This window comes from Anolis carolinensis, chromosome 6 (genome assembly GCF_035594765.1).
Source record: "Anolis carolinensis isolate JA03-04 chromosome 6, rAnoCar3.1.pri, whole genome shotgun sequence".
In the NCBI taxonomy this organism is placed as follows: Eukaryota; Metazoa; Chordata; class Lepidosauria; order Squamata; family Dactyloidae; genus Anolis; species Anolis carolinensis.
Genome location: NC_085846.1, coordinates 53,297,295 through 53,324,936, shown reverse-complemented (window position 1 = coordinate 53,324,936; position 27,642 = coordinate 53,297,295). Strand labels below are relative to the sequence as shown.

At 37.9% G+C, this 27,642-nt stretch overlaps 1 protein-coding gene across 1 annotated transcript in view; it reads left to right on the top strand.

Moving 5' to 3' along the window:
- The window catches only part of stk17a (serine/threonine kinase 17a), a 32,971-nt gene extending 5,329 nt beyond the window's left edge, over positions 1–27,642 (top strand). The window contains exons 2-7 of the mRNA XM_003222282.4: positions 10,749–10,961; positions 13,567–13,711; positions 17,687–17,813; positions 22,116–22,164; positions 22,250–22,426; positions 24,778–27,642. Coding sequence (XP_003222330.1) covers positions 10,749–10,961; positions 13,567–13,711; positions 17,687–17,813; positions 22,116–22,164; positions 22,250–22,426; positions 24,778–25,105 — 1,039 coding nt within the window. The 3' untranslated portion in view covers positions 25,106–27,642. The remainder of the gene's footprint in view (positions 1–10,748; positions 10,962–13,566; positions 13,712–17,686; positions 17,814–22,115; positions 22,165–22,249; positions 22,427–24,777) is intronic.

Sequence of the window (27,642 nt, the reverse complement as noted above, 5' to 3'; positions counted from 1 at the left end):
AGCATTCTCCCCGAGCTTTCATTTTGTTAAAAATTGTGTGGTATTTTCATTTAGTACCCATCGTTTTCATATTCTCAATCATGGTCCATAAACAGATTTCTCACTCTTAAAAATCTTATGAACCTGCAAGAACTTAAAGTTGATAAATTGAATACTGATACTTCTTGTTCCCTGGATTTACTGATATTAACCAATTATAAATAGTTTGATCTCAATCCAGATGAAGTTAGAACTTATATTGGTTTGAATAGGAAAGTTAAACATGCATTTCTCCTATTGGAATGTGTTTCAGAATGCTTAACAATGGGTAGACTGTGGTTATTGTGTGTTGACTAAAATTTCTAGTTCTGTTATCATGCTTCTCCCTCATTCTAGTATCTGTCAGAAAGCTGATCCCATAGTCTGCTCCACTGATTTCTTGACATTTTTAAAATCGTGAAAACTCAGAGTTTGCCATAGGCAAGTGAGCTAGGGGCTGCAACTCTGAAGATTTAAGACGTCCTGCCAGAGAACTTTAAGCATTTTGACAGTAACAATAAGTAGGCTCTCCTGTTCTGTGCATTCCTAGTCACAGTTCTGTGTTGAGACTTGTTTTCCACAAGTACAGAAGGGACTCATTTGAGAAATGTAAACAAAAGCTAATTTCTTGTGTAAGAAAACCCTGTGAAATTCATGGAGTTGTTTAAATCAACAAACAACTTGAAGTCACATATACACGTACATACACAATATCTTAAGGCAAGACATCAGACTTGAGCTAGTTTCACACATGTGTGTGAGGGCCCTTCTGCAATGAGACTATATTGTGGTTGGAAGCTGACTCAAAGCCATGGTGGCCATGAAGCACACATTAGCAATGTGTGCTGTAATCCACATCAAGTGATACAATACACTTTTGAAAGTCAGAGTTCAGTCAAAAAGTACACTGCAGTTGATTCATGTGCATTCCAAATCTAGGGTAAAATCGGCTCTGCAAAATGGAGAGCACACTGTAGACAGTGACACCCGCCCCTGCTGACCCCAAACAGAGGGTTAATTGGGGTACTTATTTACCTCCACTCTTAACAGTAACTTTTTCTTTTATCCCCTATGCCTTTGGTGCACTGATGCACATCTCTCCAGGAATTTTTTTAAAATAACAATAACTACAAAGCAGTTTGAGGCCAGGTTCCATGTTCAATATAGTCACCCTCCTGGCCTTAAGCCAGTTGTAAACCTGTCAGTCTAATCACCTCTCATTGAAACCAGTCCTTGGATTCTTAAATTTTCTAATGTGACTTTGAAAGCTATATTGGCTGGGTTGTATGCTTATCTTCCCCAGGATATCAAGCCATTATATATTTGTGGCATCCTCATTGTGTGTTTCTTATTGGCATAAGTAGTCAAATGAGTTGCAACATGCTTGCTTTTGAATGATAAGCCATGATTTACTAGAATTTTAGATTCTCATAACATGTTGTTATTTACTCAATGCATTGATAACGTGATAGCTGCAAGAAATATTGTAGTATGAAGTATGTGGCTTCATATATTGAAATCTTTTCTCAAGTTAAAGTCTCTTTTGGGAAAAGGTATTTGCCTTAATGATAATAATCTAATAGTAATAATAATAATTTTATTTCTTACCCGCCTCTCCCCATGGCTCAAGTCGGGACATAGCACAGTTAAAAACACACAAAAACTATAAAAATTGACAAGCACACATTACAATTTAGTTCCATAAAAGATATATATCATGAAATGTGCACATATGGTCAAAACTGCAAGAATACAACCAAGAAAAATTATTGGGTACATATTTTATTGGAAGAGTACATGTTGTACTTATGGTGATTGTCTGTATGAAGAACTCCAAAGACTACTGGTTGCCAACAGCTCTGCTCAGGTCAAATTTAGTATCCCCCTTTCACAACTATAGATAAAAAAAGAACAACCCAGAAACATAGAAAAAATGAAGTTAAACTGTTGACAAAATTAAAACGCTTTAAATCTTTACTTTAAAAAATAAAATGTAATTAAAAAGATAAAACCAATTTAAAAAAGTTCTGCTTAAAGTAGCACAGCATCCTAAACACACTATTATAAAAAATCTCTTTAAAACCTTGTCAGAATAAAAAGGGGCTGCCTGTTAACAGAAAGATTTCAAGGAAGGGGCAATCTGGTCTCCTTGGAAATAAAATTCCAGACATTGAGATGTCTTGTATTCCCCACCAATTTTGCTTGAGCATCTCAGGCCCAAGGTAGCCTGCAAGAATATCCCCTCCAAGGCTCCTGGCATCCTTTTGACACACTAGGAGCTCTTTCCAAGCTTTGTGCCTTGATCCTAAGATATTTAAATAGGGACCAGAGAAAATAATGCCAAAACAGCATGGGGGGGGGGGGGGGTATTTGGCCACCCCCTGCCAAAAAGGTGGGTTTTTGACCGCCTTCGGGTCATCAAAGATGCTTTGCCTTTGCCTTCCTCTAAAGCTGAGAGGATATGGTTTGCTTTGGGTCACTCAGTGCGCTTTTGTAGCTGAGTGAGAATTTCCCAGCATTATTTGAAATATTTTATTTCTGAAGTGAGAGAAAAAAAATCATTGTTTATTTTTGGATGTTTGATTAATATTGAGGCGGAGTAAGGTTGCCAAGTATCACTTATGTAAGGGCGGTCCATTATTTGGAGGTCAAAAAGTATGTGCTTTGTAGAGACAACAGATGACTCTGATTGTAAGGGATAACTTAGAAGGCCTTTTCTTCAATATATACTGTCAAAAACAAGCTGCCGAAAATTCAAAATGTGTGAGTTTGGGTTCTTTATAAAGACAGAAATGTACACATTGTGGACTTAGAATGTGCAGAGTGTTAATTTTACTGGGAAATATTTGCCCAAGTTAACTGAAATAGATACTTTTCTTTCGTATTTAAGTAGAACACACACTTGTTACTGGCTACTTTCTGTCAACTGCCCCTTATTGCTATTTTGAAAATCTGGCAAGACTAAGATTGACAAGAGTATTGGGTTCTGAACTATATCTCTTTTGTCTCAGAGCTTGCAGTGCTGTATTAAGGATGCAGATCAGCCTTGTAGGGAGCAAGCCCCATATGAATTGAATGAAGCTTGCTTTTAAAGTAAACATGCTTTTGCAAACTCAGAAACAACACAGGCAATGAAACTAATTTGAGGGAAGAAGATAGAAGTCTGGGAATGTATGTGCTGCACATAATATGTCCTGTATACATTGCTGAAATCTAGAACTAATTTTGAGTCAGTGCAGTTTCTCTGCTTTCAAACTTTACTTTTTCAGAAACATTAATTTCCTGTGATTACTATCAATATGTTTAACATTCACAATAGTGACACAGTGTTGTAGATTGCTTAAGAAACTATTATTTGATGGTAGATTCTCAGTTGCTTGTTAGTGGAATCCATGGCAACCAGAAAGTGGATAAATATATGACGTAAAAGCATTTTGCTTCTCGAGCTTGACTTGCAAGTAGGGGCTTTGTTTCTTTTCCTCCAGCCAGGAGGCATGCCAATTTAAACCATCCTTTGAGGTTTGTAGTCTCAAGAAATGACCTGAGCTCCCTTGAATACAGATTTGAATTTCAGTGAAACCATTCAGATTTTTTTGGCCAACAGAGATCAGGTTTGGTTAATGAAGCCATTGAGCTTTTACCAAGTTTTAAAAGAAATTAAATGTCAGGTGCTTACCATAAATAGTTTTAGCTCATGCTCAATGAAGAAACACCAACCTTTCCTTGGATTAAATAATTTGTATTATTATAGTGCTTCAATCTTATGTTTCCCCTTTTGATCTGTTTCTTAAAACAAATTCTCATTCCCTGTGCTTAACCACATTGATTTGTAACTGATTACCATGGATTTCATTTGAGCTTTTACATGTAGAACTACAGTCTTGGCACTTATTTTAATTGAGAAAAATATTTTGGAATATGAGATTTCAAAAGATTTGATGTAACACCAGACTTAAGTGCATTTGAATTGCATTAGAAAATATATATTTGTTAGGATTTCTTACAAAATTTAAATTTTAAATTGAATAGTAGTTGCGCTCCTGTTTACATAGGCAAGAACATTTAGTGTTTCTAGAATCTTAAAGTTAATTCAGCATTTACTTTGCTGTTGTTTACCAAGATAGAGCTGGCATATATCTGAATAGTTGAGGCCCATGTATGTTTTCACTGTGTTGAATTAATTATACTATTTTAAAATCTATTAAAATGTTGCATTATGTCAAATTGGCCCTGGTATATATGGTTTTCATAAGGATCGATACACTGCATCTTTGTATGCATTTTCCTTCTTTGTTCAAGAATAAAAGTAGTAGTTATTTATTGTTTTAAAAATATTTTCAGTGTTTCAGCTACTTGACTCTCAGCTTAATTTTTTTGCTGTCTTGTGATTACAAAACACACTATAGTGCCCAGGGTGGTGAGTGAGGGCTGCACCAGCAAGAAAGTTTATCAGAGAAAAAACGATCCAGCTTTGATGAGTGTTTTTGTTGTACACTCATGAATGTGTAGCCTTACTGTTATGGATGCTGCACTAGTCTCTTATGCAGAGATTCGCCAAATATAGTGAGAGGGTAATTCCCTTACCATCATGTATGCAGTCCCTAGAACAAGGTTCGGCATGCTGCCAGATTTTAGCAATATGAGACCCATGTTAGATTATAGCTGTATTCTCTGGGACAGCCAGAAGTCAGTTCCCAATGACATGAAATCATTTCAATTTATTTTTTGTCTGAGATGTGTTTTGGAAGGTTTGGGAGAGGCTTTAAAACCCAAACTGCCTGCTTTTGGAAGGTTTTTAGTTGAAATATAGGACAACTAGCTGTGCCCGGCCACGCGTTGCTGTGGCTCATGGGAATGCTTTGTTGGCCAGATGGAATAGCAGTGAATAGCCTTGCAGCCTCAAAGCCTGGTATTTATTTTGGGTATCTCATCCCATAACCCTAATAGCAGGAAATTCTACTGATTTTTTTTTCTTTTCACAGATCTCTCATTCCGATCTTATTCACAAGAGACCTAAAAATCTGTTTCACCAGAAAAAAAATTCAAGTTTCAAGATGTAAAATTCTGCACTCAGCATCACATGAAACCGATGAAATACATAGGTGGTAGTACAGATTGAGTATCCCTTATCCAAATTGCTTAGGACCAGAAGTGTTTTGGATTTTGGACATTTTCCAGTTTTGGAGATGGGATAAAATTCTATGTCTCATATGCACCTTAAACACATAACCTGAAGGCCATTTTATCCACAATATTTTGAATAATTATAGACATGGTACAAAGTTTGTATATATTGAGCCATCAAAAAATAAAGGTGCTACTATCTCAGCAATATGTATGGTCAGTTTTCGATTTAGGAGTATTTCAAGTTGAGGATGCTCATCCCACTTTTAGACACTCATTAAACCTGGTTTGTATTTTCCAGGGTTTTTGTGCTGTTGTATGTCCTCCTTCTTCCCCTCCATCCTGTGTCTTCATATATAACAATAATTTAAGAAAGATCTAAGCAAGAACTTGACAAGATGGCCACTGTGTACGTTCCTCCCCCAGGAAGCCCCAAGGAAAGAAACCAGTCCAGGAACATTGTCAAGAATATTACTCTTTAGGAAAAAGGAGTTCAGAGGTTCTCAAAATCTATTTCTGACTTTGAAGTCCGGCCATAACATATTTCATGGCAGAATGTGAGGTCAGTAAGGACTATGACAAAAATCTGTCAAGCTGCCAAGCAGCGTAAAATGTCAAATTTTTAATGAAAAAGAATGAAGATACAACTTTATCTCATCATTAATTACCTTCCCTTTGGGACCTGCAATCTCTACTTATCTGAAAGACATGAGTAAAAAAATTAATGAGCTCAGTTTTAAAAGGGTATAAATCAACAAAGCAGCAGTTGCAAGTGGCTGTCTAAGAACTATTAGTGTCTAAGAACTACAAAACAAAGGCTATTAAAACCTGAAAGGTTGGGCTCAGTAATAATGGCATGGCTAACAAAGAGTTAAATATTGTTTCTTTATATTATTTACCCCACATCATAACATAAAGCTTTTGAGACTAACAGGAAGTGAATATTTGAACCAGTCTTGAACCAGGGAAATTATCCATTATAATTAATGTACTGTGGTCTATCTAAGCTACAGATATTTTTGTTTATTTATGTCCCACCTTTTTCTTTGCAGAGGACTCAAGGCAGCATCTGAATATTTTACAGATTTTGTTTTTAATACGTACATGCACATCTTGTAGAAAATAAAAAAAATGTTTGATTAGGATATCAAGCAAATTTCACAGCAATGCCACCTGTGATGAGCCTAATCTTAATTTAAAAAACAGTGGAGGTTGGAGAATAATTATTTGCCAAGTAAGGAGAATATGGTACTACTAATCAAATAACAAAGCAAGGAAATGGAAACCTTCGTGACCAAGAGAGCTTGGTTGTTATTGGAAATAAGTGAACATGGAGTAGAATTGGACTTTAGGAATCGACGTTGTAGAGGAGGGGCAAATATAGTTTTCTTACTTGGAGGAAAGGGATCCCCATAGATTATTTCCTAGTTGGATTTGAAATTTCAAAAATTACTACAGGCTCAGAGTACTCCCCACTTTGGGTTTGTCATTTCTAGGTCCACATGGAAAAATTAATCATAAGCCCAAAGCCAAACTACATTATACTCATATATAGGTCAACCTTATGTATAAGTTGAGGGCAGATTTGGGGGGGATCATGGATTATGGTATGACCTATGGAAAGTCAAGGGTCATTCTGTGGAGAGGGGAAAGCACCAATGCCACCTTGGGGGGCAGCCACCCCTGCTTGCCACCATCATTTTTGAAAGCAAGTATTAAAAAATGCTCGAAGTGGTGTCAAAGTGGTTCTTCCAGAATTGTCTTGGCTTTTGACTTTCACTATTTTACTTAGAGAAGGGGATGGTTCCTTTTTTGATAAGAGTTAAAATACAGTGCTTACTGTGACCCGTGGATAAGTTGGCCCAGGTTTTTTGGGTTGATATGTTGACTAAAAATTCAAGATTTATATGTGAGTATATAGGGTAAGCACTTTTACATACCAAATTGTCAATAAACATAACAATAATGGCTTCTGTTATGTAATACCTTTTGCAGTGGTGAGATAGATGATCTGAGCCTTAGACGTTCTTATTCCCATGGCTTCTTAGAAAATTTAAAAAAGATGTACCCAATTTAAAATCACTGTATTTTTCCAACCACAAACCATACATGAATGAAACTCTTACCACTTGAAATAGTAGAGACATAGAGTTTCACATGGTTATCAGTAGATGTCTCTTTCAGCGCACAAACAGCCCATTGCCTGTCATTCACAAGATGGTGTCCCCAAAACATCCTAATGAGATATTCTCCATTTACAGTTGTTTTTTAAATTTTCTTTCTGGCTCAAAAGGGTCAGTAAAACTGGATAACTTCATAATTAATGAAACTGTTTATAACTTTTGGTGTAATTGTAACATGTTGCTATCAAGAAATATCCTGCTTTGAAACTGGGTCCATCGTTTTGAATGGGTGTTTTCCATAGAATTCCTAATAAGATTCCAAACAGTGTGTTCACATTGATTTTTTTGATGGCTTCTTCTCAACGACCTTGGCTTTCTGTCTTCTGTTTCATGTGAGGAAAATGTCATGCGCAAAAATATTTGGAAAATACATGCCCTGTTTACTTGAATCTAATGCACTATCGAATGTAATGCACATGCACCATCTGTGCCCAGCCATGCATTGCTGTGGCTTATGGAAATCATTTGTTGGCCAGGTGGAATAAGAGCAAATAGCCTTGCAGCCTCAAAACCTAGCTGTTTTCTTCTTGTGGGAATCCTTGCTTGGTGAGCTGGAATACAATGGAATAGGCTTGCTGCTTGGAAGGCTGGGTACTTGCATTCTAGGGGAATAGTTTTTTGGGGCTGCTAGAATTGCAATGAATAGCCTTGCCTGGCTGCTTGTACCTAGTACAGAATAGTATCGCTGCTTCAGAGCCTGGCCGCCTTCTATCAAGGTTAATCCTTTGTTGGTCTGGTTGAATTGTACTGAATAACCTTGCAGCTTCAATGCCTGGCTGTGTTATACCTAGGGGAATCCTTGTTTGGCGAGTTGGAGTAGCACCCTCAATCAAAGAGCTGCTTTGAAGTCTGGCTAGTCCCTTTGTAGAGGAATCATTGTTTGGCCAGGATGAACAGCATTGAATAGCTTTGCTACTTGCAAAACTGGCCGCTTTCTACCTTGCAGAATCCTTGGTGGGCCAGGTTGAGTAGCAATTAATAGTCTCTGTGCGGCAGGTATGAATGCTGCAATTAGCCACCTTGCAGCTTCAAAGCTTGGCTGCTTCCTGCTTGGGGGAATCCTTTGTTGAGAGGTGATAACTGGCCCTGGTTGTTTCCTGTCTGGAATTTCCATTTTCAGAGTGTTGCTCTTTATTTACTGTCCTGATTTTAGATGTTATATTGTTCTGTATTATTATACCACAGTAATTATTATATTTTTATAATCTTATTTCATCTACTTAGAACTGGATTATATGAGGCAGTGTGGACTCAGGATAATCCAGTTCAAAGCAGACACTGTGGATTATCTGCCTTGACATTCTGGGTTATATAGCTGTGTGGAAAGGCCTTGAGTCTACACTGCCATATAATCTAGTTCAAATAAGATAATCTATATTTTATAGGCAGTGTGGAAGAGGCCTAACTGAACCCTTTGCTATCCCCCAGTGCCATTGTGGCCGAGGAGGTTGCTAGGAGATGTAGTGGGCAGGGCCTAAAGGGGGCAGTGCCTACCCTTCTGACCTGCAGCCAGGCTGAAAATGTCTCTTTCTCATCCTCTAATTTGGACTTTATTTTTCTAGAGTTTTTTTTTTTGAAAGACGTAGATTGGATGATTATGTCTTTTGTGACCAAATTTGGTGTGATTTGGTTCAGTGCTTTTGTTGTTTACTCGGTCCCACAAATGTACATTACATATATCTGTATATATCTACATATCTATCTATATATATATTTGAGCCCCTAGTGGTGCAGTGGATTAAACCGCTGAGCTGCTGAACTTGCTGACTGGAAGGTCAATGGTTTGAATCCGGGGAGCGGGGTAAGCTCCTGCTGTTAGCCCCAGCTTCTGCCAGCCTAGCAATTCGAAAACATGCAAATGTGAGTAGATCAATAGGTACCGTTCTGGCAGGAAGGTAACGGCGCTCCATGCAGTCATGCCGGCCACATGACCTAGGAGGCGTCTACGGACAACACTGACTCTTCGGCTTAGAAATGGAGATGAGCACTAACCCCCAGAGTCGGACTAGACTTAATGTCAGGAGAAAACTTTTACTTATATCTATACCTATATCTATATATATGCTGATGAATGTAATGAGCAGCAGCACCCTTTGTAATTTGGCCAAAAAAAGTGCCCATTACAGTTGCTGCCTACTCAGAATTCCTTTTTTAAAAAAGCATGTTGGAACACTTCCAGCAATGGAAAAGAAAGCCTTGGGATGCATCTATATTATATAATGAATCTACTTTAATTGCCTAGGTTTGATGCTGTGGAATCACGGGGGCTGTTGTTTTACAAGGTCTTCAGCCAAAGAATGCTGATGCCTCACTGAACTAAAGATCCCAGGATTGCATAGCATTCAGCCATGACAATTAAATTAGGCATGATGTCCCAAGTGCTCCTGAAGCAGTTTCACCTTTTGCTTTGGCTCAGCTCTAAGATTACTGTATAATGCAAATCTAATGTGGGTCCCCCTGGGGGAGAAGAGTGGTATACAAATTAAATAATAAATAAATAAATAAATAACAAACATGCACCCTAATTTTAGAGAGGTAATTTAGTCAAAAAAGGCGAGCATTAGATTTGAGTAAATATAGGTATAATATTTTTATATATTGCATACAGTTTATTCATATTAGTAGTTCACTTTTGTTTTTGGGAGTGATACCTAAGCAGAAATGATGAAAACCTGTTGCTGTAGGGCTCAAAATAAAGAGGTAGCTCAGGCACAATCCAGGATAGTCCAGAACAAAACCTCAACTGTGGGGACAGGGGGAAGCTCATGATGTCTGATGTGCCAGACCAGAGCATTTTCTTTCAGTGTGCAAGGGACCATAATGTGCCACATCCAGAGTTTCCTAGAAAAAAACATACTTATAAAATCCAAGAACAATCAAATTTGCAAAAGTTAAAACTGCAAATGTTGATGGTCAACTGTTCTACAATGTTCATGCTTTTTAGTTTTGTAAGCTAGAACACAAAAAGACAAAACTTTGAATTGAAATAATTTTAAAAATCTATTTTACAAAGAAATCTTTGCAGCTGCATGTTGATCTATATACATGAGGTCTCAGCTTGTAAGTCATGAACATTTCCTTAAGGCAGTTAGGAAAGAATTTAACATATATGAGTGATTCTAAACAAAGGTTTTATTGTGCAATTGCCCTAAACTACTTCGTGGAAATTCCTGTTCCCCCCTCCCCCCCCTTCCAAATATGTTTCCTCACCACTCCTTCTATCGTTTTCTTTATCACAAAAAATAAGAAAAGAAAGAGACTAGTGGGGTCAGTAATTTGCTTGGTAGCACAAAGAGCTGTTTGTTGGGAAGTACCCTAAAACACTAGCAATTATTTTCTTTATGCTTTGAGTTTGTTGTGTAGTAAATATAATCTAAATCTGCTCCCAGCTAATGTTTTCTTTTTGCTCCCTTCTAATTTAAGGGGCAAATTCGCAGTAGTAAAGAAATGTGTGAAGAAAGAGACTGAAAAAGAATTTGCAGCAAAATTTATGAGGAAAAGAAGAAAGGGACAAGATTGCCGAATGGAGATCATTCATGAGATTGCAGTTCTGGAATTAGCACAACTCAATCATTGGGTTATCACCTTGCATGAAGTGTATGAAACACCTACAGAAATGATTTTGGTTTTGGAATAGTAAGTATAATTTTCATTATAATATAGTGTGTTTGTAGAATGAAAGGGGTTCCAATGAATAACATATTATATTGGAAATGTTATATTTTAAATGGAAGGAAATCAAATTATCTGTTGTATGTTCTGACTCTGTCATGCCCTCTTTTTGCAACATTGGGCAAGTTGCTTTCTTGAAATGTGGATATAATTGCATTTCTTTTGCTACTAAGCACCAATATAAAATAAGATTTAATGAAGGGATTTCAGCTCTATAAGATATCTATTTCATATAGCTCTTTATGTACCATGTACTCTGTGGTTGGTGCACACATAGAATTATCTTGTTTGTAACTGTTGAAGAAATATTAGAAATGAATCCTTGAAATGCATGGTGTGAATTACAAAACTGAATGCTCTAAATATATAATCTTGGGAATAACTTGGTAAGATGGTCGAGTATTAATTCCTTTGTATTATGAATTTGGGTTAAGGCTGAAAAAACAGTGACTATCATGTAAATCTTTGGCTCAACAAAAGACTTTGTCATTTGCATTCTTAGCCAGTATAATAAAAATCCTGATTATGAGATGTGAAATTCTCAGTTAAACAAGCATGTTTTAAATTGTTGCAATACTTTTATTATAATTAAATTATCTTTCTACAGTTTAACATTTTAATTGATTTTATTTGTACACTACCATGAGATCTTTGGGTATAGGGCAAGCTATATTTTAGTTAATAAACAATGAATGCATGTAAATGTCTTAGCATGTTAACTATACGGAAACAGGAGAAAATCCCACTAACTTTCATGGAATTGATTATTTAATATTTGACATCAAAGCTAACTTCCTAAAACCCAGTGAAAATTCTGGAGTTAGGGCACAAGCCCTATTCAAGAGAAAAGCCTGATAGATTCTTGATTAGCTGAGATTAATGACAGTTGTTTAAAAGAAGCTCTATAATACAGGTCACAAAGGCACAAGGTCTGTAGCAGATTAGAGTCATCATCAATATCTTTATGCATGTGTTATTTCTGTACACAGAATTTTAGACACTAACCATTAGATTCCTAATGTTCTTGGAATGTACTGATACATTGAAATGTGACAGTTATGAATGTCAGTCTGTTTCCAATTTAATGTTAAAGTGGATGACTGAGCAAAATAAGCAGTGCTTTTTCTGGAGTAAATGATGCTGAAGTCACAGGGTTGGATCTCAGTGTGGTCTGTTAGAAGTGAATTATCCTATCCACCCAATTTGGGGACATTACTAAAGAGGGTAAGGAGTGGTTTAGGGGTAAGGAATCAGACAGATGTCCTTACATGAGCAGAGCTCCGTTGATAAAAAAAAAAAATCTCTGCCCATTTTCCAGAAATCCTCTTCTTTAGGACCCCATATCTTGATCTGCTCCATTGAACAGGGCCCCTGAATCAATGTCTTGCATTAGTGAGGGAGCAGCCATGGAACAGAGGGCACAGTTTTAAATGTATGTGCCCAGATTAGAATCCAACTAATGATAAAATAGAAAAGAAGAATTGGAACAGAAACACAAAGCAGAGGAACATAGCAGTAATACATACTTGAGGTAAGAGGGGGTTGATTTTATTGTTTTAGTAATCACAATTTATGTAGGAGAGATACTTTAGCTAGAGAAGGAAAATACATGATTTTGCTCAGAATAGTGCCAGTTTCAATGTTTTATTTTTAGTATAAATTTATTGCAAACATCAAAAATACAGCTTATTTTTATACTGAATTTGAATAGTATGTCTAACAGATGTCCATGCCAGTCTTCTAACGAGCACAATTCAAAGTGCTGGCTTTAGCCCATAAAGCCCTAAACAGTACTGGCCCAGCTTACCTGTCTGAGCGTATCTCCCTCTATAATCCACCTAGGAGATTACGATCTTCTGGGGAGGCCCTGCTCTCAGTCCCGCCTCATTCTCAGGTTGGTGGGGATGAGAGACAGGGCCTTCTCAGTGGTGGCCACTCGGCTATGGAACTCCCTCCCCAGCGAAATCAGAGCAGCCCTCACCCTCTTGACCTTCAAGAAGAAAGTAAAAATTTGGTTATGGGACCAAGCTTTTGACTAGCAAGTTAGTGCAATATGAGTATATGGAACAATGGAATGATGAATGGAACAGCCTTGGATTTTGATTTTGGATGACATGATTTTAATAATTATTTTTAATACTGTTGTTTGATTTTTGGTTTTAATGTATATGTTTATTTTTACTGTTTAGTTTGCATCTGGGCTCTGCTAGTCTATGTTAGCCCAATTTACCACCATAGTCCACACAACTAACCCACATAACTTTGTGAGCTCCGGCTGGTTTATGTAAATATATATGGACGTTTCTTCAGATTTTATGTCATTATATATTTTTTGTCTGACTATGTTGGTTTAATTTATTGATGTTAGGTTTAATTCATTGAGGTGGTTTAGAAAAACTTGTTGTTTTTTTACTGAATATAAAGATAGGTTACCAAAATACTGAAAAGCTTACTTGCCAGTTAAGCAAGTTCATTGTTAGCATCCACATAATCTACAAACAGGAAGTGGATCATTGAGTATGATGTCTCTCCTGTGTAAAACTCCCAAAACAAATGTCCTCTTCCTCAGTGCTGCAGGTGGAGAAATCTTTGACCAGTGTGTCGCTGAAAGAGAAGATGCTTTCAAAGAAAAAGATGTTAGACGTCTCATGAGACAGATATTGGAAGGAGTTTCATTTTTACATCGAAATAATGTAGTTCACCTTGATTTGAAGGTAAGATTCTAATCTTGTTTTCCTATATTATTTAATGTAAAGCCCGCAGAATTGAGTCATAGAATCAGAATCATAGAATAGTAGAGTTGGAAGAGACCTCATGGGCCATCCAGTCCAACCCCCTGCCAAGCAGCAGGAAATCGCATTCAAAGCACCCCCGACAGATGGCCATCCAGCCTCTGCTTAAAAGCCTCCAAAGAAGGAGCCTCCACCACAGTCCGGGGAAGAGAGTTCCACTGCCGAACAGCCCTCATTGTGAGGAAGTTTTTCCTGATGTTCAGGTGGAATCTCCTTTCCTGTAGTTTGAAGCCATTGTTCCATGTCCTAGTCTGCAGGGCAGCAGAAAACAAGCTTGCTCCCTCCTCCTTATGACTTCCCCTCACATATTTGTACATGGTTATCATGTCTCCTCTCAGCCTTCTCTTCTGCAGGCTAAACATGCCCAGTTCTTTAAGCCTCTCCTCATAGGGCTTGTTCTCCAGACCTTTGATCATTTTAGTTGCCCTCTTCTGGATGCTTTCCAGCTTGTCAACATCTCCCTTCAACTGTGGTACCCAGAATTGGACACAGTATTCCAGGTGTGGTCTGACCAAGGCAGAATAGAGAGGGAGCATGACTTCCCTGGATCTAGATGCTATACCCCTATTGATGCAGGCCAGAATCCCATTGGCTTTTTTCGCTGCCGCATCACATTGTAGGCTCATGTTTAACTTGTTGTCCACAAGGACTCCAAGATCTTTTTCACATGTACTGCTGTCTAGCCAGGTGTCCCCCATTCTGTATCTTTGCATTCCATTTTTTCTGCCGAAGTAAAGTATCTTGCATTTGTCCCCGTTGAACTTCATTTTGTTAGTTTCGGCCCATCTCTCTAGTCTGTCAAGATCATTTTGAATTTGATCGTTTTGAGTCAGCATCAAGGACCCATATACCTGCTTTAGCATAATCTTTTCATTTAATTATAAATATCCTAGTTGCATGTAGAGGTAAATTGCACATCCCAGAAGCTTTTCAAGTGGTGTTTGCAATTTTGAGATATTATTTCCCCAAGGTATAGCCTGGAAAGTTTATAAAGCAAGACAACCCTCCCCCAACCTACAGTCAACTCAAAGAATGAGAAATTACAAAAAGTCCCTGATCTGTCTTAATGATCTAACCAATTAAAGGCCAGAAGTTCCAGATCTTTTGGGAACTGGCCTGCTGGAATCTTTGCAGGTGGTGTGGTTGGGAATTACAATTACTGTATATACTCGAATATAAGCCGGCCTGAATATAAGTTGAGGCACCTAATTTTACCACAAAAAACTGGAAAAACTTATTGACTCGAGTATAAGGGTGGGAAATGCGGCAGCTGCTAGTAACTTTCAAAAATAAAAATGGTCTCTGCCTCTTTCTTTCCTTCCTTCCTTCCTGAGTGTTGGCTTTGCTTCCTCTTTATCTGTCCTGGGCTCGGTTCTGTACAGTGTCTTTATTTTTCTTTACTTAGATGAAGAGTTAGAAGACATGATCATCAAGTTTGCAGATGTCACCAAATTGGGAGGGATGGTTAATACTCCAGAAGACAGGAGCAGAATTCAAAATGACCTTAACAGATTAGAAAGATGGGCCAAAACCAAAAAAGGAAGTTCAGTAGGGACAAATGCAAGATACTCCACTTAGGCAGAAAAATTAAGTGGATTATTAGAGGCTGGGTTGCCACTTTTTGGGGCTTTTATTGTGCTTTTCCTGCATGGGAGCAGAAGAGGGCTGGACTGCATGACCTTTTGGGGTCGCTTCCTACATCATCATCATCATCATTGGCTGGGTTACCACTTTTGGGAGCTTTTATTGTGTTTTTCCTGGACGGGAACAGGAGGGGGTTAGACTACATGGCCTTTGGGGGGTGTCTCTTTCTACATCATCATCATCATCACTATAGGCTGGGCTGCCACTTTTGGGAGTTTTTTATTGTGCTTTTTCTGCATGGGAACAGGAGAGGGTTGGACTGCATGGCCTTTGGGGGTCTCTTCCTACTCTATTCTTACCTCTGTGGAGCATGCCTTCTCTTGAAATCCACAAGCATATGGACAATTTTAACAGAAAGGAGGAAACCATGAAAATGAACAAAATCTGGCTACCAGTATTAAAAAACTCTAAAATCAGAACAGTAAATAAAGAGCAAGACTCAAAAAGCAGGGGAATTCCAGACAAGAATCAACCAGTAAATGAGGTTTATATATGTCTGGAATGTTCAAGTGGGGAAAGAACTCTTATCTGCTTGAGGTAAGTGTGAATATTGCAATTGGCCACCTTGATTAGCATTGAATTGGCTTAGTGTCAAGGCCTGGCTTTTTTTTACCTGAGAGAATCTTTTGTCGGGAGGCCTTCCTCTCCTTCTCTCTCCAGGTGAGGGTCCTGGTCTTTAAGCCCCACACTTTCCTGCCAGGACCCTCACCCGAGTATAAGCCAAGGGGCACTTTTTCAGCCTTAAAAAAGGACTGAAAACTCGGTCTATACTCAGGTATATACGATAGGTCAGATTGGATAGAGGAACTATGAAGAAACAGAGGACTTCATCAGATTACACTGGGAAGTGTTCAGTAGAAGAGAGTTCAGTCGAACTCCATTCTGTAATAAAAAGGAGTTTTCCCCTACCTTGGGATCACACTGTTTAGTGCACTCAGTTGTCTTGCATATTTTTCAATGAAGAGATTTCCACACTGCAGACATTTGGCCCTGCCCACCACCCCTCTCGGTGCTTTTTGGTACTTCAAGTCCCACAATTCCCAAAAGCAGAGAGGGGGGGGGGGAGAGAGAGAGAAAAGGGGTGGGAGGGAATACCATTTGGAACGGCAACAGCACTGTCCCTCCCAACACAGGACACAGACAAATCATGGCAGGAAAAGGGTACCCTAAAAGGCTATTTTATTTTTTTGCAAAGTAGAAGCGTTATGAGGTAGCTTACAACCAAACCTTTCTGCTTGGGAGCAAAAGGAAATGCCGGAAATTGCCCAAAAAAGTTTATTTTGACTCCTCCCCCAATTTCTCCTCCCACAAATTGGGTGATTCTAACCTGAGAGCAACAGGTGCTACTTCATTCAAAATTTTGCAAAACAACCGGAGTTTTGAGAAAAATCCATTTCCTCACCTCTTCCTGATACTTTGGGGGAAAAAATGCTGTCCTCCACGTTTAAAAGACTCAAAAACTGCACTTTAACCAAAACGAATGTAGTGGACCCACAGAATCGCAGATTTTAAGTGTAGAACTCAGTGGAATTTAAGTTATGTGATGAAGTGGAGAGTTAGTATGAACCAGAGGGAAGAAATCATATTGGCTTAGTATCAGAATTCTGCTACAAGATAGTGAATTGGTGGTACATAATTTCTGTAAAACTTAAGCTGAAGGAATTCTCAGTGAATTCCCTGAATTACTGATAATACTGTATCAACTATTTTCTTTACTATAGGATGGATTGTGAATCAAAATATAGTAGCCTGTATAGGTTGCTTGGTATATCAAATGGCCCATTTGGGTATAAGATAATAACGCAAAAGTTTTGTGCGTTTATAGTTTAAAAATATGCAAACATCTAATTGCCCAAATTATTTCATTTCTTATTTCCATTTTCTTCTTTTATCTGCCTTGCATCATTTTCTAGATTGTAGGCATTTATGACAGTGGCTATAAACTGCCACGTATTGTACAATTTGAGCAACCAAGCGAACAATCATTATCTCTTTTTCTTACAATGTAACAGTTCAGCATTTCAATATTTTTCTATACAACATATAATTGTATTTGGAAACATTATTTGGTTTGCACAGAAGTGGCTGGATTCGGATTAAAACTTTTAAATGACTTATTTTAGACTGTCAGTTGAACTTCAAAAGATATTTAGGCATTTGCTGTTTAAAATGGACAGAATTATAAGCAGTTAGAGTGTCCACACAATTTTTAATACATTCTTGTTGTAATTAATGTATACACTTATTTTTCAGCCACAGAATATTCTGCTAACCAGTGAATCACCATTGGGAGATGTTAGGCTAGTAGACTTTGGCCTTTCCAGAGTAATGAAAAATAGTGAAGAACTAAGAGAAATTATGGGAACACCTGAGTATGTGGGTAAGATCTTAAGTAATACGTCAGCAAGTTAGCCAAGGATATAATAGATTACATGATAATAAAGTGTTAGTTAGATTTTTACCTTTTGGTTATTAAGCTATGGCAGTGATTCAGAGATACATCAAGGTTCACTGCAAGAAATGTCTGCAGCTTTTAAGAGTTTTATAAGCTTGCATAGGCTAGTACTCAAATTGCCTCTTTGTGATTCACATGAATGGGTTATTGACACCTATACAGTGCCTGTCTCAGAACCTTCAAGAGCCGAGTGATCTGTGTTTTCGTTCTAACTTCCCCCATCCTCCAGGTATATGGCCAGTGTGCTTCCTGCCTAAAACCCTCATTTCTTTTAGTTCACTACAGCAACAACATTGTTAAGAATTGTTAAGAGTTGGTTTCATTACAATTTTTGGATTACTATTTGGCTTCTTTCTTACTCTTTTTTTTTTTGGCTTGGTCTTCAGTTCTTGATCTTTCCCCATTTTGACTTCAGACTTACTTATAATATTTGGATTGTGATATTGGCTCAGTTCGCTTTGTTTGGTTCCTTTTCTTGCCATTCATACCCCATAGGCTTATGACTTTCTCCAGTTCTTTCAAAAAGTGCATTCTGTACAGCAGTGGTTCTCAACCTGGGGTCACCAGATGTTTTTGGCCTACAACTCCCAGAAATCCCAGCCAGTTTACCAGCTGTTAGGATTTCTGGGAGTTGAAGGCCAAAAACATCTGGAGACCCCAGGTTGAGAACCACTGCTGTACAGCAACAAAATTCCAGAAAAGACCCATTCTAAGTGCCTTCCATGTCTTGGAGAAGGCCCAATATCAGAGCAGTTGTTGATCCTCAAGCATTAACTCCTCAGGCTTGCTGGGATTACTCCTCTAGGTGAAATGCTGTCCTGTGAGAGAAGGCCTTGAATACAGCTAACCAGGCCACTGGTAATAGGCTATTACATACAGCCTCTGTGTATCTTCACATCGCACTTTGACCTCTTCACTCTCCACCTTGGTCCTTGTGTTCATCTGTACAGTTGGTTCTTAAGATGTCTTGATGGAATCGTCATCTGTCTGCAGTCTCAGAAAGCTTTGGACAGCCTGATCTCTGAACCATCATCTCTCCCATCAACTCCTGGCTGCTCTTTCAGATACACTTGCAGGACACTATCATGTTGATCCAAGGCAGGACCATTGTTGGAACTGGCAGCCAGTACAAGAAGGAAAAGAAGTTGAGGGATCAGAGATCTCTTGTCTACACCCTTTGCAAGTACAGTTGCATCATAAAGTCTCCCCAGCCTCAAACCCAGGAAACTCTTGTTGTTCCACCTTCTTGGGAGAGGGCGTCTTCTGCACTAATATCAATGCCGTCTGGGCAATCTTCAGTGTAAGAGTGCTTTCCTCTGGCTACAATTGTAGGCATCGGTCAGAGGTGAGTTGTAAGGCATTCCTTCTACTCCACCTAAATGGAGCAGATGGACTGCATTGTAACCTTCGGACTGATCTCTTCCCTGGTACCAAATCACCTGCACGGATGTTCAAAGATTCATCAGCATTGAAGTTCAAGACTGCAGTCAGCTTTGGCCAGCACAAAATCACAATACTCTAGATTCTGTAGTCTATTTGGGCACTACTTCAGGTCTTCCCATAGCTATTGCCATGTTCAACAGGGGCACTGCCACTCCAGGCCCAGTTACTTCAAGTCGTACAGATATTAGCATGAATCCCTATACCACTGTTATGGGAAAACTTCATTTGTACTAGTGTCATGAAAATGGCTATCATTTCAATGGGAATCCTGAAGAAACGTGGTAATTCCCATCACCATCAGAGGAACCCGATACCTCTGTTAATACTATCCAGTGCTTTGACTATCAGCTTCCTCCCAGTAGACTTAGGTCGAGGAGGAGCTTCATGAGAACCACCACTCCTCTTGATGTTCCCCCAGCAACAGCAAGAGTGTCCCTCTGGGCAGCTAAACCAGGCAATCTCAACTCGATGGCCCCCTCCATGAGGGTCTGCCTCCAGGGACAAACAAAGAATGGGCAACTTGGAAGTCCCTAAATAGACTAAGAAGCGGAGTGGGCAGATCAAAAGACAACCTGGCAAGATGGCACTACCTGGCGGAATCCTCCACCTTGTGTGACTGTGGAGCAGAACAAACAACTCCTCATATGTATGCTTGCCCACAATGCCTTACCTCATGCACGGAGGAGGAATTGTTTAAAGCTACGGACAGTGCGATTGCTGTTCCCACTTTTGGTCTAAAACTATTTAGCTGTTTGTGATTTCCTTTATTTTATCGCTTTTAAACTTATTTATTATGCAATGCTTTTGATACGAAATAAATAAAAACCATCAATTGCAGGACTAAGTCCCAGATTCTATTACTTTCAGTATTACTATCCTAGTCTTCAGTATGGACCCATATTCCAAGGGACTTTCAGTATGAGCTTCAAGTGCGAGTGTCTTCTTGTTCTGTGATACCAGTCACATCTGCCTCCTGGTACTATTGACAAGTCCATCTCATCTGTCACTTTTGGTAGCCTCTCCAGCCTGTCTGCTGCACACTTTCACAGCCTAGCTCTGAGGGCGATTCAGATTTGTCATTGTAAGGCACTCTCCACCTGTCTTTGTTGGTGAATGTGACCCAGCTTCTTCAACAGGTGATGTCTTGTTCTTCATTGATCAGATTTTGAGAATTGCCAAGGCCTTGGATCTGGCAATAAAACAAACAGAACCCTCTGTCTTAGACCTGGTATTTCAATGGGTGCAGAGCCAGGCTTCTTAAATAGCATCAATTCCATAAAACCCATGCTTGCTTCAAGTAGTTAGAAAGTCCTAGGATATTCCATTTTCTATCTCTTCCAATTAAAAAAAGATCTTTACAAGGTGGTTGAGGCTTGTGACTCTTTTGCAACCCAAAACCATGTGCCCAGTTGAAATGCTCTCAAAAACACTATTCAGTTCCATTGAGTAGAGAGGCAAAGAAATTGGATTCCATGAGCTGGAAATTCTATTTGATGGCTGCCCTCTCCTTTAGGAATATGCTGTGTGTATGCTGCTTCCCAGGCTCCTGGTGCTGCTTCCCAGCCTCCTGGTGCCTTTTCTGGAACTACTGCCCATACCAGTCAGCCAGTGAGATCTTTTTCGATGAGGAGGCTTTTAAGACTATAGGCTCTGTTGGCCACTGTCACTCCGGCTATACTGGCGATGATAGGACTTGCGTTCTCCCTCAGTCATCTTACTCAAGTATGGAGTCTTCTTCTCCCACAAAATCTGCTTGCGTGCCCATTGTGTTCTGCCTTCCCTAGTTCCTTGGCTGCTGCTTCAGCAAATTGAGAGTTGTGTGAGAGTGCATTGGTCATGTTTGCAGAAGATGGGAGCAGCTACTGCCGGAACGCATATTGCAAAGCTCTAGAAAGTTCTGAGATATGCAGATGAAACATTGGTTTCAATTCATTCAAAGAACCATAGTTACAGGCAATTAACCTGTTCTTCCCAATACATTTGCTGACATACATTTGTAAATAAAACTCCAAATGTATTGTATAGGCTTCCCACTTCACTTTTTGACAATTCGTTCTTTCAGTGCCTTGCAAATTACAATCAATAATTTAGTGAGGTCCATTCCTCTTGTCTATAAGCTTCACTTGGGAATGCACATACACATGCTACAATATATTGTTTTGTGCTGTATTTCAGCAGTCAAAATGCATTTGCAAGCTAAAAAAAGCTAGATTTCATTTTTCAACCGATTTTAGTTTCCAACAATGCTGGGCTCCCTAACCTGTCCAATAAGCAGGGGCTTCTCATAGATCAGAGTCCTCAAACCTTTTAAGCAGAGGGCTGGTTCACATTCCCGCAGACTGCTAGGGGTCCAGATAATAGTTTGGAAAAATGAACAAATTTGTATGCACACTGCACGTATCTTATTTGTAATGCAAAATTGAAAAAACAATATAATACTTAAAATTAAGAACAATTATTATTAACATAAACTTACCAGTATTTGAATGGGAAGCGTGAGTCTGCTTTTGACTGATGAGATACTCAAGTTAATTAGGGTTGTTGTTGTTTGCCTTCAAATCGTTTCAGACTTAGGGCAACCCTGTCTAAAGTTTAGGGCAGGGGCCAGGTAAATAATCTTAAAGGGCTGTATCTGGCCTGCGGATCTTGGTTTGACGACCTCTGCTATATATAAAATGGCCTGTCTTTGGCATCTTAGTAGTAAATTCACATTTTAATAGAAAGCATAAAACTTTGTTAAAACATTGCATTGTTTAAAATGAATTTCTTCCCTTCTTTTATTAGCACCTGAAATCCTGAGTTATGATCCAATCAGTACTGCAACAGATATGTGGTAAGGAGAAACCTTTATTAAATAGTTATTTTGAAAACTGAAATTTTTAATTTTAAAGTTAAGCTCTTTCTGTTTTTTAATTTAGGAGCATTGGAGTACTAGCATATGTCATGCTAACAGGAGTATCACCTTTCTTGGGAAGTGATAAACAAGAAACATTCTTAAATATTTCTCAGATGAATGTAAATTATGCTGAGGATTTTGACCTTATATCTGAATCTGCTGTGGATTTCATTAAATGTCTTCTAGTTAAAAAACCTGAGTAAGTTATACTTAAAGATTTTCCTTTATTAGTGATATATGTATGTATCTGTGTATACGAGAGAGACTTTCAAGTGCCATATGTGTTCCATGTGGAAATTGATAAAATATTTCTGGCTTCCTCAACAGCAGTTTATATGAAGCCAGGAATGACTATTAAGGCATTTACACCATCCTTCACTTGCTCAGATAAGTAGATAGAATGATGAAGCAAGATCCTGGTATTTATAAACCTTGGTTTATGACCACAGCAATATTGCCTCTGCCTTTGGCTTATATGCAGATAATAGCAAGAGGTCTTTTATGCTTAATATAACACATGGTTTATGAACACCACAATATTGCTTCTGCCTTTGATATAGGTTTTTATGCCTCATAAACCAGCTGTCTTCCCCTCCCCCTATATATTGCAATGTCATGGTTTTTTTTTTTACACAACTTAAAGTCAAATATTTCCTGTTTTAAATATAAAACTATTCCATCTCTTTATAGAATAATTTCTATATATTGAGCCGAAAAGAGAGGCAGATAATAATAATAATAATAATAATACCAATAATAATAATAATAATAATAATAATAATAATAATAATAATGAAATAGTGAAATTGCCTTTCAATACTTTTCCCTCCTTGAAATAAGTCAGCTACAAAAGCTTATAATTTCCCATTTTCCTTTAGTACTTCTGCAGTATTTCTTATTCTGCATGAGTTAAAGCAACACTCTAAAATAACAAGTGACACAAAGGACTATCTGTCTCTTCACTTTTTACCATTAAATAATTCAGGAGCACTGTAATTTATTTTAATACCTCAAGTCAGTTAAGTTCTCAATTTTTCACATCCTACTTATTAAAAAAACAAACAAACTCCGCTATCCCCTTATTAGCAATAGAAGTGATGGCATATAAATGTTCATGGTGTATGTTTTATAACACATTAAAGTGCTGTTTCAATTCCAATATGGTATATGGTTAGAATATATTTCATTAAGTTATATTTTCAGTAATCTTGAGTAGTACTGCATGCTTAAACTAACGTGATACTAGTACTCTTTGTGGTCATCTGAACTCACACATTTGGGATTCTCTGCACTTGTGAGGACTGTCTTTGGAAACTTCTTGACCTAGATCTCTTGGCTAAAGGCCCTGCTTCTCCCATACTGTATATGCTACATACAGTTCCCATTCAAATCCTTTCAGTTCTCTTTTGTTTCCCATTATGGCCTCATCATAAAAAACTTCAGCCAAAGAGATCTACCTGTAGAAGTTTCCAAAAATGGTTTATGCAAATGCAAAGAATCCCATATGTGTGAGTTCTGATGATCACTCAGTAAAACCACAATTACAGCTAAGCAGCTGATTTTTCTTTAGAGGCAAGATGTTGAAATTAAGTACATTTTGAAGTTTGTGTAGATACAGATTTTGCAGATTCATGTTCAATGACTGAATTATTTTTTAAAAGTGAATCTATGTAATTAGAGTATTTCCTATCAGCAAAATGCAGAATCATATATGTTAAAGCTGAAAAATTCTGGAACTTAAGCTGGAGCCCCAAAAAATTACCATATTTACTCAAGTCTTAAAGCTCACTTTTGGATAAATGCTTAAATTGAGGTGCACATTAGATTCGATAATGTGTTAGAACCGCATACCTAAACTCATCTGTTGTATTGGGCAAGAGATCCCAGCTACAGACAGAGAAGAGAAAGGCAGCAGTGGCCATAAAAAGGCTAGTTGGAAGCTGATGGTGGCCATGAAAAGGCTGGTGGGAAGACCAGACAGAGAGGTGGGGCTTCCCACTACCCTTTTCATGGCTACCACCGTCTCTCATTACATTCGACAGCAAATCCTTTTTATAATGCACACCTTCAAAACTGAGGTGCACATGACATTCAACAGCGCATTATACTTGAGTAAATATGGATTTTTTTATAGTAAACCAAATTCTAAACAAAGTTAAATAACTGTCATATGATGATTATAAAATTTTGTTTTGTGGCTACTTGACAATATAAACAACTCTGGAAAGTCTGCAAAACAATGTGACATATAAACACTTAAAATAAAAATACACTTTTCCCCATTATATGGTGATTTCATAATGATCATGGAAATCATTGCAAAATGGTTTAATAAGAAAGGTTAAACATGGCATTGTAAAAATTGATCCACTTCTAATTTGCTTGTTGAACTTGCTTCTGAATACATCCCACTATAACCTGGCTCAGTGTTGAATCTCCATCAGAAGGTAAAGTTTGAAATTTAAAGAAGTTTATTGTGAGCTGAATGTTTAGCCTTGAATCATTTTGGGTAGCTTTTTCAAGCCATTTTCCATCTCCTTTTTTGTATAGGGAACGGGCAACAGCGGACGAATGTCTGCTACACTCTTGGTTAGCACAGACTGATGTTCATGATACTCTAAGGAGGATTAGGACCACAGAAGAGGAGCCAAATGCAACTATTCTAAATGAAGAAGATTCTGCTTCTGAAAACTCTACAGATGGAGAAAAACCTGAAGAATCGGCAGTGACAGAAGAGTTGATTGTAGTAGCTTCATATACACTAGGCCAGTGTAGGCAGTCAGAAAAAGATAAAATTGTTGAACAGAAAACCATTTCCAAGCGGTTTAAATTTGAGGAACCATTATTACAAGAAATACCTGGAGAATTTATTTACTGAATTTCATCTTGTTTCTTCCTCTTCCACATATAACCAAATTACACATTCATATGCAAAAGTAATTCTAAAGTAGAAGGGAATGTTTGAAAAGTTAACTAGAAAACCGTGCCAAACTCTTTATTTTTATGGAATTGGTTCATGAGACGTATCTTGTAGAGAAGAGCAAGAAGCAATCATTCATTTTTCCCTACCTGTAGTTTATATGTAAAGCTTTTGGATTATATCTTCTATTGAGAGTATTTGCAGTTGTGAGCTATACTTGTTAGATATTTTTGTTATCTGGACAATCTGATAGGTGTGCTTTGTCACCAAGTGTAGTAAAACATAAAGAGCCATTAGTATTGGAACACAGGGTGCCTTTATTTATACTAAGCCACATTTTACATCCTGGCTTCATCCCTGGTGAAATATTTTACCTCTCCTCTTCCACTTATGACTGTCTAGTTTTCATGCTAACTTTCAAATTCAAACAAAGTAAATCAGAGCTTGAGGGTGGCCATTTTACTCTAGACTGGTTTGTATAGGCTAGACCTTCACAACCTGTGGCGCTCCAGGTGTTTTGGACTTCATCTCCCAGAATTCTTGACCATTGGGCAGGCTGGCAAGGGTTTCTGGGAGTCAGAGTCCCAAATACCTGGAGGGCCTGGTATAGGTTCATCCAATTTCCATATTAGATTATGAATAATACTATGTTGACATAAAGTGGCTTTGCCTTTAGTCTACCTTGAAAGGCGTTCTTATAAGAAGCAAAAGAGTAAATAAACCATCAGTTTATCATCTCATTTTGTAACGAATAGTAAATCTATTTTGTATTAATTAGATTAAAATTCCACGTGTTTGAATTTTCCAATATGCAGAAAGTCACCGGTTTCATATAGCTGTGGCAGTTGGCTCCTATTGTCCATGCACTGAGATATGCATTACTCCATATCTGTTTAGTCCTCTTGGAAGGCCACCTCTTCAGATTCATACAAGAACAGGCATGTGCTACTTTTTCAGTATTATTTATTTTAAGAACACAATATTGTTATAATATACGGATGAAATTCACATTGAAGCCTTACTAACTGAATAATGTGGGATTTCTATAATTTTCTCCACATTATCAGATCATTAGCTTGCCTTTAGCAGAAATTGTGCTGGACTTCTGAAATCACTTACCAATGAATCTGTTTCTGCAAAACAAGGTATTATGAAATGAAGTTTGGAAATAAGCTATTCTTTAAAAACTTGGTACACAAAGCTTAGGATACTACTTGATGCTGACAGAATAATGAACCTTTGAGTGGTTTTTGTAAAGCAACTGAATTCTGTTAAAGAAGTATGAAATCTAAAAATTACCAAGCATGAAGGCAATGTGTTGGTCTTATGAGTGGCAGTGGAAGTCTGTGGAAGCCTATAAGTAGTCTGACTTAATGTTTGGATACATTTTATGAAGGCCATGCTTGAGCTAAGCTGCAGCATGTCTAAGAACTTGCATCAGAGGTACAATACTTACTAAAAGGAAATCAGTTCTTGGTTTTAGTTCTCCTGTCTAAACAGCAGTTAAATCAGGAGAAAAAGTTCATGTTTCAGACTATATCTGTGAGGAAATAATCAAGCTATGAAATCACAGAGCTTTCTAGATTGCATTTACCAGCCTGGCCACTTCAAAGTTTGATTATTCTTCCAACACAAAAAAATTGAAATGCAGATTTTTTTAATTGCAGGAGAATGTGCATTTCATTACATTTGGTTTGTCTTGTGCTAAAGCTTGATAATATATTTAATTTGTGAATTTTAATGTATGTCTAACAAGGCCAGTTTATTTTATGGTTGGCTGCTTGAAGACTTCTCTGTATTCTATATTGTATTAACTTGCTGTTCTTTACGACGAGTACAGTATTTAAAATGTTTCCAATATGTGTAATGTTACAGAAGTCTGATGTAACCTATAAGCAACATTTAAGTTCACCTACAATAGAAATGGTACCAATATATGTAGGGATACTAGCTGTCGTTCCATAAATTCAATGCTGACAGTTTCTGCTTTGCCAAATTTGCCATTGTGAGGAAAATAGATAAGAAATAGAAGATTGTTGCAGTGAATTGCTACCAGAAATGAAGGAAACGGAAAGCTTTCTTGTAATGAATGCATATTTTGGGGCCTCATATTTCAAATAAACAAATTTCAAATCCTACAACACACAAATTAACCATATACAGGATATCAAGTAGTGAGTGTATGAAGATGAGGGAGTGTATGAAGAGGTAAATTCTCAAAAAGCTAAAGGGGGGGGATGTAATTATCACCATGTTTCTTGCAATTCTTTGCACCGTTTTATATTCTGAAATGAGCAAGCCTTCCTCTTTTATGGTGAGGCTCATACAAACCTGCTCCTAAGAATCACTAAGCTTCTTGAATCCTTATGCGATAGTAGAAGTGATGGGTGTCATTTATTTTGTATTACTCCTGATATCTGGTACTTTTAGTTGCAGAGTTATGGTTCTAATTGATAAGTGCTTTATGATCAACATAAAAGGAAAATAAAAGAGAA